This window comes from Heliangelus exortis, chromosome 1, assembly GCF_036169615.1.
Source record: "Heliangelus exortis chromosome 1, bHelExo1.hap1, whole genome shotgun sequence".
NCBI lineage: Eukaryota > Metazoa > Chordata > Aves > Apodiformes > Trochilidae > Heliangelus > Heliangelus exortis.
In genome coordinates, this window is record NC_092422.1 from 78697233 (window position 1) to 78723104 (window position 25872).

At 39.5% G+C, this 25872-nt stretch overlaps 1 protein-coding gene across 1 annotated transcript in view; it reads left to right on the forward strand.

The window, feature by feature from the left end:
* Positions 1-666: 666 nt before the first annotated feature.
* PDK3 (pyruvate dehydrogenase kinase 3) overlaps positions 667-25872 on the forward strand; it is a 51470-nt gene continuing 26264 nt past the window's right edge. The window contains exons 1-3 of the mRNA XM_071750143.1: positions 667-1072; positions 18763-18904; positions 25578-25649. Of these exons, the coding sequence (XP_071606244.1) occupies positions 967-1072; positions 18763-18904; positions 25578-25649 (320 nt within the window). The 5' untranslated portion in view covers positions 667-966. The remainder of the gene's footprint in view (positions 1073-18762; positions 18905-25577; positions 25650-25872) is intronic.

Here is a 25872-nt window from a genome sequence, read left to right on the forward strand (position 1 = left end):
TTCTCTCAGCTACCTGCCTTCACTTTCGATTTTAGCAATCAAAATTGATTCTAATTGTATTCAGGTGCTTTCTCGGGTAAAAATGGATTTTTTATGAAATTCTAAGTATTAATAGGAGATGAAACGTGATGATTGCCATGGGCTGCCTTCACACAGGGGTTCGGCAAGGCCCCACTGACAGCCACGGTGTTGCCATATGGTGGAATCTTTCACCTCCCGAGCCTCGCTCCCTGCATCACAGGAACTCGCTTTGTGACGTAAAATCAGACACTGATAGGGGGTAGAAGGGACCCCGGGAGGGCTCGGATCGAGACATCCCCGGGTCCAACCCGCTGCCATAGTTCTTTTAAACGCAGCGGGCTTTGCTTCATACCGACTGTAAAACCCCTCGAACGCCTGGCACGCTTAAGGCCGAGTACCCTTTTTAGCGTCTAGAAGGCCAGGATGGACGGGGCTGACAGCAGCCGGGTGGGCTGAGAGCCATCCCCACCCGCCCATGGCCGCGGGGCTCGGAACCCCATGACCCTTCGGGTCCCCTCCCGCCCCGCCTCACCCCGGGGCCTCGCGCCCGGCCCGGCCCCGCCCCTCGCCTCGCCTCGCGGCGGCGCGCCTGCGCGTGGGGGCCGCAACGGCCGCTGAGCGAGGGAAGGCGCACGGACGGCACGCGCCAGTCCCTCGCGCCCGCCCCGCCCCCCACATCCCTCCCTCCAGTCCCCTCCCCGCTTCTCGGCGGCCGTGAGCGGGGCGGGGCGGTTCCCTCCGCTCGCCCCTCCCGCCGGGCCGGGGCCGGGCCCGGACCGCAGAAGGCGACGGGCGCCGCCGGGGTGGCCGCTCCCCTGGCATGAACGCGGGCGGCTGTGCCGCCGCCACCACCACCACTTCAGCGCCTTAGAACCGCTGCGCTGCCGGGGAGGGGTGAAGAGGGGAGCGAGCGGAGCAGCGGAAAGGAGCCGGGCGGGCCGCGCCATGCGGCTGTGCGGAGCGCTGCTGAAGAGCCCCATCCCCAAGCAGATCGAGTACTACTCCCGCTTCTCCCCCTCGCCCCTCTCCATCAAGCAGTTCCTCGACTTCGGTAAGGGGCGGGCCAGCCCGCCGCTGCGGGTGCGCGGTGTGGGGAGGGGGGGCGGGGGGCACCCCGGCTCTCCCGCCGCGCAGGAGCGGCGAGGGGCCGCAGGGGGCCCGCCGAGGGCTGGGGGAACGGCGGCGGAGGCTGGCGCCTAGGCCTCGCCTCCTCCGGGAGCATCTGAGCGGCGGGGCCCGCCCCCACCGGCGTCCCGGGGTATCCCGGGTGCGCAGTCACGGCGGGGGGCGGCTGGGTGATGCGGGCTGTCGTCTTGGGCCCCGCACGGCCTGGTCCGACGGCGGGTCCCCCGCCCCGGCAGGCCCCGCAGGGTGCTGGGGGCCGTCGTGTCTTGTGCGTGCCGGGGTCCTCCTGTGGCAGCCAGCTGAGCGCGGTTGTCGGCAGCCGATGGGTGGGCAACGCCACCGCTGCGCTGCCTGGCCTCCTCGGCCTCCCGAGGTGAGGTGCCAGGAGGCTGGAGGGGCAGGCATCGCCTCTTTTGCCTTGCGGTATTCCCAGGCAGCAAGGTTTCTGGGGAAGAGGGGTAAAATTAAGGGGTTTTGATCCGAGATTGTGTGAGCTAGCTACAGAAGAAGAGAGCAGGTTACTCATCACGAATGTGAGGTGTTTCATCTGCCATGGAGAGTTGGGCTTAATTAAACCTGAAGCATCAACTTTGACGGTACTTGTCTAGGAGACCTGTTCATGAAGTATTCATGTGCTTTAGGAAGCAATGCTGATTAGTAAGTTTCTTTTCAGAAACAGTGGACTGAAATCACAGAGTGACTTGTGTTGCTCTTCAGAAACTGACATTTTGATCTAGAAAACAGTAAGTTTCTCCTGTCTGTATCAGAGGTTATTTGGCTCTTGGTGACACAAGATTTGTTTATAAATGTTAATAAAAACATTTTTAAAACATTTCTTTATTAGACATTTATTAATGTTGCCGGTAGAATAAACATAAAGGCCATGCATAACACTGTGAAGCTTAATAGAGTGTTTCCTCATTACAGTATTACATTAAAGGTACAAGAAAACAAAAATGAGCCAGTGGTGTTAAGCCAGAAAGTGATTAGAAGTGGAAACAATTGCGCATTTATGACCGTGGTATTACTGAAAGAATGCTGCAATTATTAAAGAGCCAGCACAGGGCTTGCTACCACATCTCAGTAAGACAGGTTTTTCTGCCATTTAAGAAAACCAACATTGCACCTTGGCCTTTTGTTACGTTAAAAGGAGAACCTGACTAGAACCCAAGCTTTCCTTTTTTGTTGATGCTCATATTAGTTTGTTCTTTCTTCTTCACCCCTTCTTTGCTGCTGTGCTTCCCCTACTCAGGTGTTTGCACTCCTTGTGTCAGGTCTGTCTGTACTGGTAAGAGCAGTAGCTTAAATCTTGGAATGTATTAAGGTTAACCCTGGCACTTAAGTAGTTTCACCCTTGTGTATTTGAAAGTTTGGGTAAATTGTTGCTGTGTAAATATTAATGTTAGTGAAGTTAACCAGTGGTAAATAGAGAAGTGTGAAGTTTTCAGCCTTTGCTTTGATGACTTGGGTGTTCTGGCAAACCCTTTGCTTTTTGGTAAGGAAATCTACTGTTTTGTGTTGCCCCTGCATTACTACTTTTTGTTGAACCTGTAGTGTATGGCAGGCTTTTAGTAATGCTTTTTTTTTTTTTTTTTTTTTTTTTTTTTTTTTTTTATACCTTGTAGTATCTGTATTACTTCATGTTTTGAAAAGTGTGTCATGTTTCTCCAGGAAGAAATAATCTTATTTAATGAGTTTAAGCCTGGTTTCTGTAAGTGAAAATGAGCAGAGAGAGAATGATGTTACAGCCTGGCCAGTCCTGAGCTTTGAATGAGCTCCAATCTGTTGTGACTGAATGTGTCTGTGGAATCCTGTGTGCATGTATGCTCTATATTTAAGTGTATTCATATCTTAATATTGACTGGAAGCTGTATAGTCTTTGACATTTAAAACTTCTGGAAAAAATAAAATTAGGTTTTAGGCTTCTAAGATGACCAGGAGTTTCTAAGATTAGTAGTCGTATGTCACATCAGCCTTGTTAAAACTATCAGCTTTATCTTAATAAGCCTTATGGGCCACTTAAGATCTCTGCTTACTTTCTCTTTAGTGGCTGTGTTTAAGTAGAAAACATTGAGTAGGAAGGCTACAGCAGTTTAATCAAAGGTATTAAAAACAATGTAGTTTGGGTGATCCTAGGTGTTGGTGGCTTTTGATAATTAGAAGTATTGTCAGACTTCACAGGTCTAGGGAAGAAATTTGCAACAAAACGTGTTGGTGCAAGAATTTTAACCTTTTGAGGCATGGAAGGCCTGAACATTATGCCCTGTATCAGGGAGCTGTATTATTTATACCTGAATTACTTAAAAAGTAATTTTGCTGGTGGCACAGGACACAAGCGTTTAAGGGAACAAATGAGCCAAGCATAAGCAACATCATACTAAAGGTTCAGTTGTGGTTACTTGGCCTGAGTATTTGGTGGGAAGAAGACAAACCTTTGAAGTCAGCTTACAGCAGCAACATAATGTCTCACTTTAAAAAAGAAATTGTGTTTTTGTTGAGCTACTTAAATGTAGCACTTGTGTTACAAAGACATGACTAAAATTTTGATAAATGTTAAAGAAGAATAAGCCCAAGGGGAATGTGTGAATAACCTCATGGATGATGTAGGTGTGCACATCAGAGGAATTGGCACTTCCTGGAATTCATATTTATTTGAAGAAGGATTTTTTTGCTTAATTTTGACAATAATGAACTACAATACAGTCTTCGTGTCTTTTTATTTATTTATTGGCTATATTGTTTTAGAACAGAATGTCCTCTGAATCTGTCGCTTTATAAAGAGTATATTTCCTGTGTGCTGAAGAATATAATGGGTTTGTATAAACTGGTTTTATAGCTGAGTCTTGATTGTGTCTCATTCTGATGTACTTTGTTTAGCTTGCAGCTGTCTTTGTAGGTGCTGTAACTGTGTAAGAGGTTACTGTCTCACGGGTTTGGGATCTCCCTGTCACAAGGTATGAGTGCTCATATTGAATGTGCTGACTTCTCTTTGTTTTCTGTGTGTTTGTTAATTTTCACTCTTGTACACTCTTCTTGAATGCTGTTAATTCAGTTTCTTTCTTACAGAGTGCATTTCCCAAGATACTTGTGCAATCTCATTCTATTGTAAAAGAATGACCTTCCATAAGTATGTTTTAATGTAAACAAGTTTTGACCTTGCTTAATGTTACCAGGCCTCCATAATTATTCTGGTAACTTAAAATATACTTGAAAACAAAACCAAAACCCAAACCCAACCCGCTGGATTCAGCTCTGGAAGTTTTGGTAGATTTCCAAATGCAGGCCATTCCTAAATGGCCCAGTCTGTTGTAATAACTAAGCCATCTTTTCTGACAAAACCTGCAAGTTAGAGATGTAGTTTAACATTCAGGTACATGTGCACTTTCGGGGTAGGATGGTTTGGGGGGAAAATAACCAAATCATACTGGAGATCCATATTTTGTGTCAGCTTTGATGCAACATATCAATTGAGATTTACTTTATCTGTGCAAGATGGGCCTCAGAAGATGACGGGTTAATCCAAAATATCCAGCAATTTTAATCAGCAGCTATTTACTTGGGTAACCAATGAGTCGTGTATGCCTGGGGAGAGTAAATCACCCATCAGACATGTTTGCTTGAGGAAAGTAAAGTTTCTGTGTTTCTGAGTGTCCTAGCCTTTAAAAAAAGATGTAAAGAGGCTTGAGCTCATTCTGCTCACACCACAACTTGACCTGATAAGTGTTAGGTGTGACCCAAAACCCTTCAGCTGTATTAATTTTGAACTGTGCCCGAGTTAGCAAGAACCATGCAATTGCTATATACCAAGGTTCATGTTGAGGTACCTCAGTTGACAGTAAAAATATTCACTTGTTTATACATGGTTGTACTGAAAAATTTACTTTAAAATAATTAAGGAAATATAAAGACAGATGACATAAATTGTTGTGCTATATTGTGAATGTATGCCTTTATACTATACTCATGTAATACTCATTGCTACTGCTCAGCTGGTGAAGTGCCTGAAGAATTTGTGAGTCTGAGGTTAATTTTGTCAAAAACTTGTAGCATGTGCTTTTGGAGCTTGTTTGCTTCTAAAGCTATTTTGACCAACTGTACTTGGCTGCATGCTAGCCTTTTCTAAATCTGAGACCAAAAGTTTGGTGTGAATTTTGTCCCTATGACATTAAACATTTTTGTAAAACTTAACAAAACGGCACTTACCCCTCTTTATTTGTCATGTGTTAGCATTCATGTACCACATAGTTACTTAGGAGTTTGGTCAAAAAAGCTGTGTATATACTTAAAATAGAAAGTAGTGAATCATAGTGAATTCTTGTTGTGGAATGTGGTTTAGGAGATAGGTTATAATCAAAATACCTGTGGCAGCTGGTACAGCTACTGACATTGGAAAGTATCACAAAGGTTGTAATTTAGTTATTTTATTGTACTGTGAACAGCTGAGTGTGCAGCAGATAACCACAAAGAGTGCACGCAGTTTGGGAACTGTTGTATCCTGGGATATATCTGGAGGAAAAGGCGACCAGTGGATCTTCCCATTTTTAAATATAGTTTTTGGAATGAAACTGTTTATGTGGTACCTATTAAACTTGCGTGTTGCTTGTAGGCCTCTTCCAAAACTGATAAAAAGAGGGAGCCAGGTACTAACATTGCTCTTGATAGCTGTCAGTGGTATGTGCAGTATTAGATCATGTTTCTGCATGAGTATTTGCACTCATGTAGTTGGCAGCAGGCATGCATCAGCACTGGAACTGAAAGGCTAGCAGATACAGTTTGAACAATAAGATGTGGGGGTGGGAAAGTAGAGGTTGGAAGCAGCCTTGTATCTCAAAAAATAATTGTTAATCTTCTGATAGAAGGTGACTATTAGAAGCTTTTTTACACAAAAGTGTGTTAGAAGTGTCAGGGGGTTTTTGTAACAACTTTAGTAAGAGACTGCATTGAAGACTCTCACTAAGTTTAGGGCTCAAAGATACTGTTAATTATATGGCATTTATTTCGTGCAGCAGTGATTTTTCTACTGTTCTCTGTGCATTGACCTTAGAACAGTACACTTGAATTAAATACATCTTAAAAAAATTTCCTGTTAACATGAATGCTAACCACTCAATCAGATCAGAAAGATGACTGTCAGCCTAAGATTGCTGTCTTTCATTTTCATCTGACTGGCCTTAGATTACAGCCAGTAATTTTGTGATAAGCTTTCATTGGTAGGTTGAGATCCTTTGATTCCTGGAATTTTTTGTTATGAGGTAGTTGTATGTTGTACTGGAATATTTTGTCTTGATTTTGCAAATTGTTTCTTTAAATGAGCTATTTGAAGCCGTATGAAAATACTGTGTAATTCGCTTTTTCAGCTTTTCCAGGATTTTCAATATTATTTTTAAATATGTCTGTTAGAACTTTAAATAGAATCCTGGTAGGAGTTTTTGGCTAACACTGGAATAGCATCATTTTACTGCTGTTTTGTTTTTACCTTGAAAGGCAAGCCTTTGGTCACAGTGAAAGCTGGCTTGTCTGTCTGCTTTTGCTTTTCAATTATTATGGGCTTATTGTTTTTCTGTATTTGGTCCTTTATTCTCTAGATCTGGGCATGGATAAAGTTTGCATTTCATAATACTAAAAAGGGTTTTCTTTGAATGGGGTGTAGCACACAAGCAACTGGAAGCCTTTGTTTGGTGCAACTGTTATAAATAACGCGTTACTATTTACAACTCTGCCAGTCTACGGCAGGCAGTGGTGTTTCAATGCTATATATAAGATTGAAGGGTTTTATAATGCCTAATATTGATTGATGGGAAGGTCGGGGAGAGTCATCTTAGTTAGATAATTCTGTTCAGCAGTCACTAATGAACTGTGATGGTAGAGATAGTTTTGCATGTGTGTGGGAGTGCTATGTAGTTTGTGGTGCATTTCATTTATAGAATGTCTAAGTTACTTTTGGAAGCTGTCTCAGGGATTGAGTGTCCTTGCTTGATAGTAATTTTTTTTTTTTTAATTTTGTTTTCAAATCTTAGACTTTTAGGTAAGTCTTCAGTACAGCATTCCTGCAAAGTTCTCAAGGAATTTTACATTTTTAACTATCTTGATTATGCAGTGAAAGAACATTCCTATAAGTAACTGAGACTTAATATTATTTGAATTTAGTATTTTAGTGTAGTTATAGTTAAAATATAGTACAAAAATATGATGGTAAGTTGCTGCGAATCATCAGACTAGATCACCAAGGCAATAGGTGGTTTTTTTTGGGTTTTTTTTGTGTGTGTGTGTGTGTGTTTGTTTAAAAGGTTAAGCACAGGAAATTCGGCCTTCAGTAGGTCATTTGACTGTCTGCTTTTCTGCAAGCCTAGGCGAGCATCCTCCAACTGATACTATTGGTTGCGGTTTTCTTCCCTAAATGGCTAAGAAATTCTTAGCCTGCTTTCTGTTTGTCTTTGGACTGACAAAAGGTGCTGCTCTAGTCCTCTACTTTCAGGTGCTCAGAAAGGGAGACAGTTTTATGCTGCATACAGTCACATGTACAGACATACATGTGTGCATCATCATACTTTTTCTTTTTTTTTTTTCATGAAAGAAAATGGATAAGAATGCCTAATCTGCACAAAGCAGTAATCTGTGTTTTGGGTTTAGGTGTTGGGCATTTTGGTGTTGTGTTTTTGTTTTAGCAAGTAACAAGTGATAGAGAATACAGCTTGGAAGAAATGGGCAACTTGACAAAATTACTCTTTTGGAAGGACGAAAACATAGTACTTGCAGTTCTTGAAGATCTAAGGGACACATTTTTCTTCCAGAAACTGGTAGAAATTATTGAAATTCTGCATTAGAGTAGTTTTAGACTAATAAGGGGGTGCTTGAAAATTTGAAACTTAATTATATTTTTATGAAAATGGTCATGAATTAATAGCATTCCTTCCCCTTGGGAATGGAAGAAGTGACAGTTAGTGATAACTTTTACAAATTAAGGAAATAAGTAGACAGGGCTCTCTCCTAAGATATAAGGAGTAAGATTTGTCATTTTCTGAAAGAGAAATTCTGATGCAGACCAGTAGAGCAGTATTAGAAACTCCAGAAATTCTGTTTATTAGGGAAGAAATACATGGAAACTGGAAGCAAGGATGTGTATTTCAGGTTGCAGTACAATAAACAGCTAAGGTAAAAAGTAAAGGGATAGAAAAGAAGACAAAAAGATGCTAAGATAATTTACAGTAATTGGGGAAAATGCTGAAGGAAAGCATTTACTTGATTAAAGTAAGAACATCATCGTAAAGACTGCTGAATTTTTCTTTGCCTTTATCTTCAGAAAAATTGTAGCCAGAAACTTAAATCACAATTCCTTCTGACCCTGATACAAATTTTAGGTAAGCAGGGATATGTCCGGGGCTTTTTGGTTTAGTGGGTGCCAGTAGAAGTGAGGCAGTGCTATGAGTAAGCACTGACTTCTGCAAATGGGAGTGCCTGGTGAAGCACAGCTGTTGCTTAGGGGCTTCACAGCAGTAACCAATGGTGATGGCCCCAGAGTTGCGGAAGTGAGAAAATAAACTACTTGTCCTGTAAAGAAAAGGAAGAGGAGGACATTGGAATAATAGTCTTGATTCAAGTAGCTGAGAAAATGATAGTGCCAATAATGAAGTAATAGATGAGCACCAAGAGATAATAAGGTGGCAAAGAGACAATAACTTGCATTGAGGCAGTCTGATTTCCAAGTTAGTTTAATGTTTGCTAATGCCATAGCGGTAGATGCTGTACCAAGCTCTTTATATAAAGTTTTGCTACAGTCCTGTGTAAAATGCTTAATTAAAAAAAAAACAACCAAAACAAAAAAATCCACCAAATGAAACCACAAAACCCCCCCAAAAGCCACAGCAACAAAACCCCCACAAAACTATGAAATAACTTCAAGGTGAGATTGCTATATACTAGATGTGTAGCATACTGGTGGGCTGACCCTGTCCAGCAGCTGAGCCCCCACACAAGTGCTTCCTTTCCTTTTTCCACCCCCACAGGTGCAGGAGAATAGGGCAGGTAAAAGTGAGAGAACTTGTGGGCTGATATAAAAGTTTAGTAGTGAAGGAAAGAGGAAGAGAAACAAGTGACACAGGCAGGCTGATGCCCTGCTGGTCTCTGTGTAATGACTGTCCTGGGAAGCAGTGACCTAGTTTTGGAAATTGCTGGACATGACATCATGTAAAATAGAACATCCTTTGGCCAGCTTGGGTCCACTGGCTCAGCTCAGTCCCCCTCAAACCTCTTACCCACTCCCAAACCAACTAACTGGGGTAGGGGCACAGTGTAAGTACTGCTTAGCAGTAGCCAAAATGCAGGTGTCTTATCCATGTATTTTAGTCACGAATCCGAAGCCCAGTGCCATGTAAATTGCTGTAAGGAACAGTGGGTCCATCCCAGCTAGACTCAGCATATTTATGAACAGAGTATATATACTTTGTTTTGCTAACAGTCACTGATATTCACAGTCCTGTTATGTAGAGACTGAAGAGTCTTTCTCCAGATCCCCACAGTCCAAACCTATATAAGCCATAATAGAATTTGGCAAAGATACAGGCATTGTTTTATATTGTTACGTAGTTACTGTATTAAAGCAGCTTTTCTTGGTGCTAGATATCCTTAATATATTGGTGTTTTTCAGTGCCTCTTTCTCCCAAAATTATAGTGTTTTATAGGCTGCTATGTACACATATTAAAATACATTTATCATTTTGCATGATCTTCATGGAGTCAATTAAGAGTAATTTTTATTCTTAAAATAGTAGGTTGAAAGGATGTTAGAGCAATGAACTGTGACCGAGATACAGAATATTTCTCCTTTTTATGATTCTTCGTGTGTTACAAGAGAGTATTATCTTGACCCTTTTTTCCTCTCAGCCTTTCTATGTAAATGTGTCAGTCTCTTACGTGTTTCTTTCTCCTGTTTAAATTATTCTCTTTGCCTAGGAAGAGGCTACTCGTACTCTCTGTGTGCATATATATATATATGTATATATAAATGAAAAAAAAGGCACATTAGTTTGTAATCAATACAAAATAAGCAGCACAGTATTATAAATACTTAAACTTAATTCCTTAAAATAATACACCTGTGCAAATTTTAGTTTGTTTTTCAGAAGTAGGTTTAAGTCTGTAAATAGAGAAAGCGGTAAAGTTAAAAAGTTACCCAATGAGGCTTTTTGCTAAAAATAAATTACATTTTAATTGTTGCTTCTGATTATGCTTTTCTTAAAGATTTAGAGCCTGAGTAAATGCATTCAAACCCTTGTAACTAGCAGTGGCCTGGAGGAATGCTCTAATCTTTTTTGCAATGTAGTTTGTTAGTGATCGAAAGTGTTTTGTAACAAGATGGTTAACAGTCTAGCACATTTCACCTCTCTGAGACTGAAGTGAAAGTGGACCACGTGGTACTGGCAGAGTTTTTATGTAATTGGTATTAACTGTGCGAGTCTTTTCTCATATATGTTATTTTTATTTATGCTGGGTATTTGGAATATCTTACTCTTTGGCCTGTTGACAGGGACTAAAGGATAAAGCAGAGATTTGTGTTTTTCTGTTACAGTAAGTAGGGATTTTGGAAGTTTTTCATAAAGGTTAGGGAGGAAGTTGTTGAAAGTGTGAAAGCTTAAGGAGACTGTTAACATTTGAAATATCTAATGATAACCTTCAATGTGAAATAGTTCTTAGCCTTTTATGGGAGGAAAAGATGATTAAAAGGTGCTCAAAGGAGCAAAATTCAGTCTTCTGGTCAGTTTATTGTAAAAGAATCTGATCAGAGAGCAACAAATAAGGAACAAAGTTTCTTTGACTTGGTGCTTTAAGCTTACCTGCATTTGAAAAAAAAAGTTTTACATTTGTTTTAAAATTTTGAGTCTCATTAGAAGGAAACACTATATTTGTTTTGTCCAGAATCTCCAGTTTTTGACAGCCACAGAGCCCTTTCACAGTGTAGGCCAGGGCTGATGGATGGTGCAGCATGTGCACCTCCTTCCTGCTGTTGGACTGTTGTGTGCTCAGGTCATTGAGTGCTGGTGGAAGAAGAGCTGATGTAGTCTGAAGAGCCCCCTTTTTCTAGAGCCTCCTTGTACATGGTTAGAAAGGGAATCTTTTCTTCTATGGATAATTTTAGGATCAGGAACCTGATCTGGGTCATGGTTTCTCCTAAGAACTTTTGATGCTTTTCCTGTCATGTACTGTGGGGATTGTCTGTGATACCAGTGAGACAAAGCTTAGTTGCTAGAATGATTAATCTGCTCCCAAAATGTCCTGAGGAAAGACAACCCTGGGCCTGTGTGAACTGGTCTGAATAATAGTCTGTGGGTGATTGCTTGAGCACTTCTATCTCTGGGACTGAAGTGAAAGTGTGGTATTGGCATTATGTAATTGGTATTAACTGTGTGAGTCTTGATTACTCTGCTTTCTCTTGCCAAATGTTTTAAAACTCAATGTTATTTTGTTAGAACTGAGTGGTAAACAGTTACATATTGGTTTTAGATCAGATAACCTTGTTTTAAAAATACATGCTTTTATTTTCATTTGGATTGGTTTGTTATAGCTGGTGCTTGTTTACAGATTTTACAAGTGGTTGTCTGCAAAGCCGTTCTTCTTGAGAGAGACAGGCATCTTCCCTTGAGTCCTTTTAGTGAACAGAAGGCTATAGCTTCAAGAGTTACAATTAATGATTGTGGTTTGAGTGAAGACTGATGGATCTACAGTGTATTGTGCATCTGTTAATTCTGTCTGCTCAACTGTTCCAGTTCAGTTAAGCTGCTTTTCAGCACAGTCAGTTTCATGCTGAGAACTGTTTACTTGAAGTTCACAAGTTAAATATTGTAACTTACTACATTATTATTACTGTGTTATTTATTATTACACTCATGTATAGCTAATGTAGTAATAATAAATGTAATAATTTTGTCAATGGTGAACTATCCAGTTGTGCTATTGAGAGTTGTCTGACATTTTGTCCTTAACCTGCATTTACATGAAAATGTGAACAGCTTTTTCTTTTGGCACTGGTGGTGTTCATCTACATGGCCATAATAATTAGTTAACATAAGACATAAATGAGCTGACTCTTCTGGGGATTTTGGAAATAAGTAGAAATAAGTTTGTGATTTGTACACAGAAAAAATAGAGTAGTTATATTTATTTAATTTAAACTTGTTAAGTTGAAGTCTAGACCTTTTACTGTAATGGGCTTTGGGCTGGTCATTTAGACAACAGGATATAGGCTAAGGCATTCTTACTGCTGAATGGTATCCTGAAATTTTCCTTTGGAGTAGAAAGTGTTGCAGTTGCCCTGGCAGTCAAAGAGTGCTTGGATCTGTTGTTAGTTGAATTGCATAAATCAGAAATGGTTTATTAAGCTCGAATGTTTTTATACTTCGGCTGTGGCAATTTATTCATATGCTGTGTCATATGACTGGGAAGTAAAACTGGAGAGCTAATTAGCAGGTTAGTTTGCTAGTTTGGATTGCACTTAGCAATGAAATTGTGCAGAGTGGAAATCTATGGTCATACAGTGTTAACAACTAATTACTCACCTATGAACATAAATCATTCAGATTGAGAAGACTCGAGCACATTTATCACTGTGCTTTCCCTTAGACTACAAAAGTGCAACTAGTAATGTGAGCTGGACTGAAGAACAGAAATTATGTGGAAAACTTATATGAGGACTTCATTATTCTGGTGTTAGGTGATTTTCTGGCAGTAGTCGTTTAACAAAACTTGATAGTTCAGACTTCATAAAAATGATATGTTTATAGTTAGTAAGATCTAAAAATATTTTCCTTTCTTTAATTCTTTGCTTTTCATATTTTGGAACTTCAGATTTTCTTCAGTTTTCTTAGTGACATGGAATCAGTCTCTTAGTATGATGAGAAGTCTCAAGTTGAAAGCATTTCCTGAAAACAGGGCACTTGTATGAAAAAGTTTAAAGTGTTGGTGGATGTTGCCTTAGAGAGCAGTGATGGAACTGGATCTAAAGCTTAGGTCTGGGAGGCTAATTACATAAGGTTAGTGTGGGCTGGATCTGTAAATTTGGCCATCTTCTGGCTGCCTTGTTGGAATGGCTGTTCTGGCTGTGGTTGCTATCCTGTAGCAGCACAACGTGGTAGGTCAGAAAAGGGAACCCAGTTTCAATGTACAGCTCTCTGAGAGGCAACCTGTGGTAAAAAATGAGGGTCAGCAAGAGTCAGCATCTCCAATTATGTTGCATGTGTTCTTTTTTCCCTTTGCTTCATCATCTTTGTGCTTTACAAAGCCCTGTCTTTTACCAAACAAACAAACTCTGTATGCTTTTTGTGGGATTGGTATTTTTAGTGGTTGGTGAGATAAGTACCTAGAGAGTATGCTGAAAATGTCTTTATTTCTACTGGGAAATAGGAATGCTTTTGGAGTTGGGCTTTTGTGTTTGTTAATTTTTGTTTACTTGTGGGGTTTTTGCAGCCACTTTTATTGAGGCTGTGTAAGCATAGATTGTTTGCCTTTTAATTAGTAGCCCAGGCTCCTGAAATGTTGTATAATCAGTAGAATTCATCAGTCCCTCTTTAGTTCTGTTTTCCCAGCTTCAGTAGCAGGTTGTTAGTTTTAGCCTTTTCTAAGTCTGCTTTGCTCAGTTTGCATCTACTCTGGTGCGTGATTTTTTTGCATATTCATTTGAAGATTTCACCATCACTCTGCTTTGCTTTTTCTTTTTGTTTGCCTGTACTGGAGCTAAAAAGTATTCTGAAAGCTCAAGAGAAGAGGATAAATACAGTCAATTGCTCCTGCCTTTTGCAGGAGCATCTTCTTTCCTTTATTTTTCTCTAGATAAAAGCAGAAGCAATAATTTCACAGAGATGGGAGGTGAAAGGCTTCTGATCTTGTTTTTATGGGTTCTGAATGGAGCTCCTCCTTTCAGACATAAGACAGGTGGGACTTCACTTTTGAATCTTTAAGTAATGTGGTATCCAGTGTCTCAGCTCAGTGTTAGATTCGTTGTTAATGGAGAAAACTAGACCCCTGGGTACAGTGAAAAGACTAAAAAGAGTACTTAGTTTCTTCTTTTTCTGTCTCATCTAACAGTTAAGTGTTAATACTTAGAAAGTACTGATAATTTGTATTTTGATGTGACCCTGGCAGTCCAATATCTGGAGGGATGTGACAGCCATACTAGGTTTTCAAAGGAGGTGACTTTGATAATCATCTGTGAAGGTCTGTGTAGTCTGTACTCAAATAAGGATTTCATGAATGTGGGAATTTGGCAGCTGAACTGTGAGAGCATTTGACAGTGTTCTAGAGGAGCCAAAGTTCATGGTCTCATGCCAAGTTTCTGCCCTCTTCTGCAACAACATCAAGGTTTGTGTACAGCTTTCTGTATGGAACTAATCCTTTTGTAGGCAAATCTTGGACAGCATGGTATTGTTCTGGCATTTTGTAGAAGATGCTAGAATTGAATCAGGATCCTCTGCTTGTCTCTCTCTCTCTGTGTGTGTGAAGTTCCACTCCTTTCTTTTTGCAGGTGATTGACAAAATATGTGGTGACCACCTTCTCTTTGGTCATGAGAGAGCTAAGAATACAAAGAATGTGAGGCAGTGTTAAGTCTAATCTCCGGTTCAGAGGCTGAATAAGCTGTCTAAATTTAATTCTGGGAAGGTGTCTTAACTTCATTTGGAAAAGAGACAGCAAAAAAGTAGAGCAAGTTGCTGTCTTTTACAGTGTTTACCATGAAGTCAAGTTAGTAATTGAATTTTCTGCAGTCTGAGTCTCATACTTGGTCCTTGATTGACAAGGTTATTGCTGCCCCCTTTGTAGGGAATTTGAAGGTGTTGTAGAGTGTTGCTGTATTCTTTATTTCTCCTCAGGTAAATCTAATTAGATTCATTAGGTCTTTTGTTATACACTGTTTCAGTGTTCTGATCATCTGCATTTCTCCTTGGTTCATGTATCCTTTCTGAAGATGCTAAGAAATTGTAATCCTCTAGCTGAGTCTCAGCAGTGTTGAATAGGGTGGGTTATTTTACATGTGCTTTTTTTTTGTTCTTTTTGGTCAAATTCTAGGTTAAGCTGAAAGCACTGTGGGTATGATCTGGGAGTTTCTTAAAACAGTTTGAAAGCATAGCTTTCATTAATGATGGTGAATATCTAGAGATAACATAGCCTCTTGACCCTGAATTAAAATGGAACCACATAAAAACCAGAATTACTTTTAAAATATTAAAATATTTAAAATATTTTCCTACAGATATTAGTGTGGGGCTGCTTTTTCCCTACAACACAGTAGAATTTATAGCAAAGAGGTACTAGTGTGCTGTATGGTGTGTACTTACTTGATGTTGCATCTTCTGACCAAACTCTTCTGCTGTATTCTGACAGTTCAGGAATTTATACGTGAAAATTCATGACTCCTCAGAGATAAAAATGAATGTTAATTTCCTATAGTTTAATCAGATACTGTGAAGCTGTATTCACTATGCATTGCTTGAAGTACAAAAGCAGTAGACCTTCTGCTAGTAATTCAAAAGAAAATCCGTAGTCCTAGAGTATTATAATGCATTGTTAGCATTGTGCTTCCACACAATTGCTCTTTGCCTTGAAGTCTGCTGCTACTCTTGGTCTTCAGTGCACCATAATTAAATAACTGACACAGCACCCCTTTTTTTTGGGAATAAAGGAAGATACAGTTCTTGATGTCAAGTACAGTAGTTTGTGCTAGGGCACAGGATTACTGTGTTCTTCCATTTAAATTCATACAAAGGTAATTGTTTTATATATTGAGTAATTTCTTGGGGGCTGCAGTATAAATCAAGTATAAATTATTGACCAGTTTCACTTTAGCCCTTAGAGAGTGACTTCAAATGCCCTTGAGCTGAAACTGATGGATTTAAATTGTTTTTTTGCCTATGGTGCTTAAGACAAAAGCCTAATTCTGGCAATATGTATTGGCCCAGCGGGAGTGATAACAACATCAAGAAAGAAGGCTGTATGTTTTGAAACAAGATGTAACTAATAAAGCAAAAATAAAGCCAACGTATGAAAAAAATTACCTTAGGGTAAACCTGCAAAAGTGGCATTACAGCTTACCAAAACAGTGTTTGTGGAAGGATATTTAGAACTTTGACTTGTCTGTGATAAATTATAAAAAAAAAATGCCTAACTTTGATTTTGGTTTGTACTTAATAGGATGTCTCTCACTTTGATGGATGTGATTGTACAGGTGTGAGGAACAGCAGCCAAGGAGTTATGTAGGACACAGTATGCTTTTGGCTTCGAAAGCTGAAGGCTATCTTATTATTGCTGATCCATTTTCTCTTTGCATTAATGTGCTGTTGGGAAGCAGATAACTAACCTTATGCTAGAACCCAAAGCAACTCTGTGGAGACTCAGCTAAGCAGCCTATGTCTGACTGCGTGCCCCTTATCAAAGAGACTTGAAACACAACTTCTTTCCTCTTCCTGCATTCATCATACAGAGGGATCCTAAAGGTATATCCTAAAATGTAGCAGTATATTAGAGCAAGGCAGCTCCTTAAAAAGACAGTTCAGAACTGCTGGGCTAAGACAGATTGAAGATGTGTGCTTGCTTATGTGAGGGGAGGAAGTGGCTCTCTTCTGCCAGCCCTGCTTTCCAGTCTAGCAGCATTTGTAGTCTGCCTTGCAGAAACCCGGGGCCCCTGTGCCCTTTCACAGACTGCTGTGGGCTGTAGGTTCTTGTTCAGCATTTCCTCATTCTCTGTTTGGGCTGGCTTTCATTCTGCTTGCTTTTTATTGTCTAGAAAATAACTAAACTCTTTCACTTTTGGGAAAAAGCAGTTGTTGTCTTTGATTCTGAAGGTTTTTCCATCCCAGGAGATACAGGTTGAGATAGTCCGGAGAGTCTCCTGCTCTCCAGCCACAGTTTTCATAAAGACTCGTCATATATAATGACTTATGAACAAACAAGTGTCTGTCCTCTGTTTTAGGTGAATTGGGATCTAACTTCAGTGAAGGCCTGAGCTCTGAAATCATTATTGTGCATAGAAAACAAGAATGTAATGTTTTGTTTCCTTTGTCTAATTTTCACAGGGTGTGTTTAGTTGTAATTGAAGATGTGAAAATGCAAATTAAAAAAAGTCCAAATATTTGCTGGAAGAAAAATAATAGAATTGCTGGCACTGATAGAATTTAAGGATCCACTGACTGATGATACCTAAATGACAAAAAAAAAAAAAAGGGGGGGGGGGGCAACCCTAATCCTGTGTGGGTATTTCTCCAAGCTGGGTGTGTGGTTTGGGAACTAATCTATTAGTGCATGTTTACCTATGCAAAGAAGATGAAAACTTTGCTATTCAGCTGATTATAATGGGACTGTCTGAAACAGTATCACCTTGATTATGCTGGTTGCATTATACTTGAGTCTTTCAAATTGCAAATCTCAGTGGTAATGTCCCTAGGAGTGCTTTTAACACTTTCTGGTTTGCTTGAACATTAATTACAGCTCTTGTATGTTGCCCTCACTCAGATTTTGCTTGTGATTGTACTGGTTATCGTCACTTAAGACGTTTGCTGCCTTTCTACATGAAAACAGAATATTGACTGTACATTACTAGTAAAATGTGGGGATTTTTAAATTTTAGTTCATGTAGACTCTATTTATAGTGGGGAGTTCCCTCCCTTGTGAAATGCTGCAAAATACAAAGAATTATGTAAAGTCATGTTTCATGTTCCGTCCAAACTGTTTAGGTGAGACTCTTACACATTCAAATATTTGTAGTTTTATAGGTACCTCTGGTAACAAGTTTAGCTTAGGAATGCAATTAATTATGTCAGCCTTCTGCTTCATGTAGTCATGTAGTGAATTCCAGAGAATTATTACTCTTCCAGGTAGGTCTGCAACAAGTGAACAAGTGTTATTATTCTGTATCTCTCTTTTTTGGTGTGTGGGTTTAGTTGTTGTGTTTTTTTTTGGTGGTGGGTTGTTTTGTTGTTTTGGTTTTTGGTTTTTTTTTTCCTGACTGTTCAGGATTATTTTATTTTCAGATAAAAATCTGCTTAAAAAGTGAAAGTCCATGGTAATGTCAGCTGCAGCTTTTCCAAGTGGCAATGTGGTGACAAGCACTGCACTTCCCTTCCAGGTGACAAGTGAGCAACTTGTAAGTTAGTTCTAGGAGGGATGATAACCTTTCCTGGTCTTTCCAGGTTCTGCTGAAATGTTTAAGTGCTTGGTAGGTTTGAAGAGCTTGTGATGTGAATCATCAGCCAACTGTTGCTATTCAGTTTTGTCTCTGGTTTTTTGCTCCTTACCCTCCATGATGTATGTGTCATTCACTTCTTAAAAGGTCACTTTAGTAGAAAAGTCATCTTGGTAAAAGCTAGTATCAAGTCTCTAATCAGACCACTTTTATTTATTTATTAGGATGAGAGGATAGGATTTAGTGAAAGGAAGAAGAATGTCATATAAAAAGGTTAAAACTCTAGGAAGGCAAAAGTATGTGTCTTGGAGTGAGAAGGAAACGCAGGTGGGTACTGAAATTATTTTTAAAAAATTTTCTTCCACATTTAAAAAAAAACTTTCTAGCAGTGGGAAGTCTGAAAATTTTACCTGCTGCATAGCACATAAACATCTATTTTCTTTTTTCCTTCTAACAGGTCGTGACAATGCATGTGAAAAGACTTCATACATGTTCCTGCGGAAAGAACTTCCTGTACGGCTCGCTAACACCATGAGAGAAGTCAATTTGTTGCCTGATAACTTACTGAACAGGCCTTCAGTTGGGCTAGTACAGAGTTGGTAAGTTTAAAAAAAAAAAAGTGGATTAAAAAATAAGTGCAAAGTTAACTTTTTGCTTTACTTTACAAACTTTACAACTCAGATTGAATTGTGTTGAAGTCTGTTTTCTGCCTTGAATTGTTTATAATGTGTGTTTCTTGCCAGATTGTTTCATTTTCTTCCAATGTCAAGTAAATACTCTAATATGGATCCTAGAGATAAGAATATGTGATAAGAATATAAGAGATAAGAATATAAGTTTTGTAAGTTAGTAAAAACCTACTGCTGTCTCTCAGGTAATTAGAATCAGTCAATAAATTCCAAGAGCAAGCTTTTTAAATATTTCCCACTGTATTCCACCTAAGACTTCTTGAAGTAGCTGTTCTTTCTCTTTATTCTTCCTTTGTCAAAAATAATGAAAGATCATATAAACCTAGTCTTTTCTTTTTATTAAATCTATAAAAATATAACCTGGTATTCAGTGGAAGTTATAAAACAAGAGAAAAATCTGGTGTCATGTAACATTCTCTGCTGTAATAACTAGTGTATATCCAAAGTGATTGAGAGTCTTGTTATCTTTTTCACAGTAATTAACATCTATCCAAGTTACATGTTCAGTGAGGTTTGGAGACTTCTGCCTGGCATGTATTAAGCTCTAAAAAAAATGTTGTTAATGTCTCTTTACCTGCAGTTACTTGATCTGGAGAATTATGTAAAAGTATCTTCAGTATACAACAAACTTCCCTTTGTGAATAACAGCTTATCTAACTGCAGCAGCAACTAATGCTGTAGGCTTCTGTTAAGTCATAGCCCTTAAGCTGAGAAATTCCACACTGACTGTGTATTAACTGGTAGATTTGGTCTCATATTTATCAAGCTTCAGACTTAAAATGTAAATTAGTATATGTGATATTATGTACTTCAGCTTAAGTGTGTTTGTCAGCAGAAGGTAGCTGTCTTGATGACCACTTCAACCATAGTGATTAAGGGGCTTCAAATAAATGTAAATGCAATGGAGCTAAACGATAACAATTGTGGTTAAGTGAAAGCTTGCAAGGTTTGAAGGGTTGTGTCATGTCTCATGCTCCTGGAAGCTGTTATGCCAAATAGGAAAGGGTGGATAGCATGCAAACTTTTTAGGATTTTCTAATCTAGATGACTTGGAAAACTTTCTTTAGTGAAATGTAGACAGACAAGTGAATGAAGAAAAGGACAATTTTTCTGTAGTGACTGCAACATAGTTCTTTTAGTCCTAATACATGTTCTGTGGCATATGCTTCTGCCCTGCTAATGGAGAGTCAAGCAGCATGCAGATCACTTCTGGAAAAGGAGCTTAATGGATGTTTAGAGCGGATGCCCCATACAGAGCTTTTGCTTAGAGGTTTTGAGGACTCATGGGATGATTTATGGTTACAATAGATACTTGACACTTTATTAATATGCAAACAAAAAATGTGATGTACGTTTGCTACAAGTGAGCAAAGACCTAATTTATTGCTTTAGTCACCTTAATCTGTTTCTTTGGTAATTCTCAGTGATTTTTATAGTCACCAGTGTGTTTACTTACATTGCTACTTTGTACTAGAAGCTGGTGTTTAATGTGCTTTTGGTGAGTGTCTGAAATAACTTGGAGCTTTAAAAATTTGATTTCCCAGTCTATTCCTTGATGTCAGCATGCCAAAAAATACAAAAATCCCCTAATATTTGAGGCAGGTTTTATTTAACTTTTACAGTAGGGTGGCTCTGGAAATACGTGGAACTTAATGGAGTAAGAAAACAAATTAACCCTGCCTGTTGTACAGTGTGGATCCCTTCCTATCAATCCTCTGTCCAACCAGGCAGTAACATTCTGGATTGCATGAATTTCCCAGGTCCTTGCAGGTCCCTTGGGCAGCAACCTCATCTTCTCACTTCTGAGAATATGCTCCCTGCTGCAGGCAAGTCCTGTTCTCATCTCAGTTCTCTAATCCATCTTCATAGTCATGCTGTAGGCACTTTGCTTCCTATACCACACTCCTTGACTGCACTGTGCTGCCAAACATATATTACAACTGATTGCTTGATTGCTCTCAGGAGAGGAGAGGTGAGGTGAGGTGCATTTTTTCCTCCTCCTTCTTTACTGGGTTCCTTAACCTGATGTGTGCAGAAATGAGGGTGGGCAAGGTAGCTGTCCTTCCTTTATGCTACTCAGCTATTCTTTTCTGAATAAAGCTGGCACTTCCCAGAGTGAACAAAAAAACCTCCATAATTTTGCATTCCACTTTGTCCAAAGATAACATGTTAACTCTATCCTGGTTCAAGTTCATAACTTAATTTGTGTATGTTTTACGTGGAGTAGCAAGGGAAGGAATAAAGTGAGTCAAAATACAAACACAGTAAACATGTTCTGGCTGTGAACTGTGATGATTATAAATAACAAACAGAGGAACAACCAGCATGCTAGGGATCAGCAACTTCAGTTTTTCAAAATTAATGGGCAGTTTCCTAGTTCCAACAAAGTGGGGCTTCCTAGGCCAGCTTTGAGAGGATGCTCTCAAACTGAAGTGCCCTGCAAGTTGAATGTTTCACTGCAGGTGAGCATGTGGTGGAACTGCATGATAAAAGATATCACTAAAGTGTTGTGATGAGGGAAAATAGTTCAGTAAACCTTATAATGGATAAGGTTAAAGCTTGTAAAATTAGCCATCTAAAATCTGTGGGATTTGCACAATATGTTGAGAGATTCTAAGGGGAAAATGTTAGTGTAATTTACAGGCAGAAAAAGCAAAGGTATCTTGAATGACTTGGAGAAAAGGAAACTGGAATGGACATTGTGGTTACCTATAGTAATTTTACGTATGAAACCTGCCATTCTTGAATGATTACATTTGGCAGACTAACAGGAATCCTGTCTGCCTCTTAGGCACATATTTCTGGTGGTTAAGACAGTGTTGTGAACAGCTGACAGCTGTGCTACAGCTAACCAGAGTTACAAATTTCCTTTTAAACAAGTTTTTGCTTAACTTCTTTAATTCTGATCTGTCTGGGAGGTGGGTGAATTTTGTGTAAAAACTGGAAATCACAGCTGGATAAAGGATAAACACATACATAATTTGCAGCTCTTTTTTACTTAGAGACTTGGGTATAATATACAGTGATGTATAGTGAATAGGAATTGAACACTGGGTTAGATTTTTTGACATAAGGTTATGCTTTTCTAGCTTCATTTAATCAAGGGACTGGAAGAAATAAAAGTGATGGAAGGAATTTGAGTAACGTAGATTGAAGTTAACCTTTTCTCTGAGATGGTCCCTGTAACTTGCTGGATATATGGTCCTAGTGCTACTAAAGTAGTATTAATTTACATAAGAATCAGAAACATAAATATTGGTGATAACTCTTTCTAAAGGAAAAGCATTGCCTATCTCCATAGTTTTTCCATCACCATAGAGATTAAAGAACTTCCTTTTATTGTATTTATAAATTTCCATAGTTAGGAACCCTTAGGTTGTTTATTGTGAGATTCTTTTGAAAACCGTACTACAAGTTTAGATTTGAAATTAAAAATGCTGATTTAGATAGTCATTTAGTGGCAAGACATCAACGTGTACTTGAGGAACTGAATAAGAAATAATGAAGAAATAATGCAGGGGGTTTTTTTGGTAGATTGTTTTTCTCTGTAGATTCAAATAATTACTTTGCCTGGTTTTCTTTTAGCACACAAATTGAAGACAGCGAATAATTAATAGAAGATCCTAGCTTTCTTGTTATATTACAAGCAACAGCATGAGGGAACTAGTCCAATCTGACCATGTTGGTGGTCTTCAGTCAAGTTACATGTTTTTTTAAATTCCTAAATGTACTGGCAGGAAAAGCTGCCATATGAATGATACCCTTTTCTGTATGAACAGACAAGGTCCAGAAAGCTGTTCTCGTTTTTGAGACCATTATGGATTGAGTTACTTAGATACATCTTCATGACCCATCAAGGAAATGGTGAAGGAGGGAGCAAAGACTTGACTGTGGAGTGTCAGGTATTCACCAGAGACAGTGCAAAACTGGGCACAGGAATGGGTCTTAATAATTGCTTCTCCATGACATTGTGTGGGTTGGAAGTCAAAAGCTCATGTTGCTGCTTTCATACAGCCAAGCCAGTGATGTCCTGAACTGCCTTAGTTTCTTGTCCACCACTTTCCAGTCTTTCATTTTGGAGATTACTTTTTACTGAGTTTTGCTCACTGTAGTAATAGTATGATGTTATATGGTGTGGAATATCCCTCTGGTCAGCTGACCTGGCTGTGTCCCTCCCAGCTCCCTCTGTACCCTCAGCCCACTTGGTGGGGTGGAATAAGAAGCAGAAAGGCCTTGGCTCTGTGTAAGCACTGTTCAGCACTAACACATCTGTTATCAATACTGTTTCCAGGAGTCTTAAAATATAACCCCATACTAGCTGCTATGAATGAAAATAACTCTATCCCAGTCAAAACCAGTCAACTGTAGATAAGCTACTTCCCAAACTTGTAATTGGCAATCAATTGGATTTCTGCAGTCATTTGTGATGGTTGTGGTAAAGCAAAAAACACACAGAGGGACAAGAGATGATGTTACTGTGCTGAAAATGTCAGTCTCCCTAGAGAAATGTTAGTGACCTGAGAAGGCTGCAAATGAAATGAAGGATGGAGTTGGCAGTATGTGCTTCCAGGGGGAGTAACATAGGCAGAAGTGCTGTGTAAAGCTTTGCTGTAGCTTCGAGATATAAGGTGAAATTTCATAGCCTGTTTAAGTTGAATTTAACATAAAAACTGCTACCAGAAGAGGTTTTGTTGCAATGTGAAGTTATCCAAGCTTCAGAAAGTGGGGTCAGTCTTGTAGGTGCTGAGTTGATGCATCGCCCATTCTGTTGAACTGGTCTGATGGATTGCTGCTACTGAAATGGGAAAGGCTTTGTCACTTGTTTTGCTTTTTTCTTATCTAAGATTTCTGGTTAATTTTTTTCTCTTACGCCCGCTTTAGCTGAGTTGTTTTCATATGTGACAATGATTTAAAAAAAACCCCAAACAATCCACTAGCCTGTCTGACTGGCTTTTTCACTATTGTAGTGAGTTACAGCTGTTACACTCATCTGATGAGGACTGATGTTACCGTAGTTAGTATAAGTCCCAGTGCTTAACTAGGAGTGAAGGGAAGGCAAACAGGGAGAGGAATAATGGCTCTTGTTAACACTGGAACCCTACTTTTTATGTGTGTGGTTGGTACCTTGCATGATTTACTGCAAGAAATGGGTCCCAATTCTGTAAAAGCTACATTTGTACTGCTATATGCACCTGCTTCAAAGGGTGCTTCAGGTCCAGAGGCCCAGTGGTTTGAGGTGGTGGCATTTATACTGGTGCTGGACTAGTTTCCTACACAGCAGGCTGCTATGTTCATGCTGAGTGGTGCTTTCCTGTGTATCTTCTTCATGTCCTGTGTAGTACCTCTGTGACTCTAAGCCTCAGTGAATATCTCATGTGTGCCAAATGTCTGAATTAGAGAGAGCAGTGTTGTGCAAGAGTGGTGTTTTTATGAAAATGAGTGTTGTCATGTGGCCTGAGGTACACTGTGAGGAGATCTGGAAGTGTGTGAAAGGTGTGCGCTGCTGGAGTACTGTGGTAGAACCAGCTCGGTGCAGTCTTGTTAGTAGGACTTTTGGGGAGTGTTCTCTGGAGCTTTTTTTTTTTTTTTTTTTGAAGGAAGGTTGGACTGCTCTCTGAAGAATGTGGGAGCAAATGAATATCTGTACAAAGCAGATGACCAGGAAATCAAGATCCAGGCATGAATTAAGTTACCTGAAATTACAGACCTACCTAAAGAGAAGTGATGTTCCTGTTAGCTTCAGCTTTATTTGGTTCATCAGGTCAAGGGAGGTGATTTTGCACTTCTACTCTACTCCAGTGAGACCCCACCTGGAGTACTGTGTCCAGCTCTGGAGTCCTCAGCACAGGAAAAACATGGATCTATTGGAGCAGGTCAAGAGGAGGGTCACAAAAATGATCAGAGGACTGGAACACCTTTCCTGTGAGGCCAGGCTGAGAGAGTTGGGGCTGTTCAACCTGGAGAAAAAAAGTCTCCAGGGAGAGCTTATAGCAGCTTTTCAGTACCTGAAGGGGATTTCTGAGAAAGATGAGGACAGAATTCTTAGTAGGACATGTTGAGAAAGGACAAGAGGTAATGGTTTTAGACTAAAAAAGGGTACATTTAGATTCAGACTAGGTGTAAGGTAGAAATTTTTTACAGTGAGGGTGGTCAAACACTGGAACAGGTTGTCCAGAGAGGTGGTGGATTTCCCATCCCTGGAAACATTCAAGTTGTGGTTGGACGGGGCTCTGACCAACCTGATCTAGTTGAAGAGTCCCTCCCTGCTCACTGCAGGGGGTTTGGCTTAGATGGTCTTTTAAAGGTACCTTCTAACTCAAGCAATTTTGTAATTCTATGATTTAAATAGTAGTTTTCCTGAATCATGGACCATAGGATCATAAACAAGATTTTTAAACTCAGTATAGTATATTGTAGTTGCTTTCTTTACCTTTGTGGCAGCATCCCACTTAATTTTAGCTTTTGCAGACAACTGGACTGTACCTCTGTTTCAGATGAGGTTGTAGTCTTAAGATTAAAAAACAGAATCAAAAGTAATTTAGTTTTAAGTATTTTAACTCCTTTTTGGTTTTGCTTATTTTAGGTACATGCAGAGTTTCCTTGAGCTTTTAGAATATGAAAATAAAAGTCCTGAGGATCCTCACGTTCTGGATGAGTGAGTAATCTGTTTTCTTGTGACAGTTCATTTTAAGATAATCGGTCTACAACAAGTGGTTTTGTGCTATAGGATAACAGTGATCTTATTTGTAATGTAGATTTGTGCAGCAAAGGCCTAAACTTAATTCTGGAGCAGAATACAGGAATGGAAGTGCTTTTTAACAGTTTAATTTGCATTTACACAGTCTGTCATGAAATGCTTCCTCCAAGGCTGTATTAGG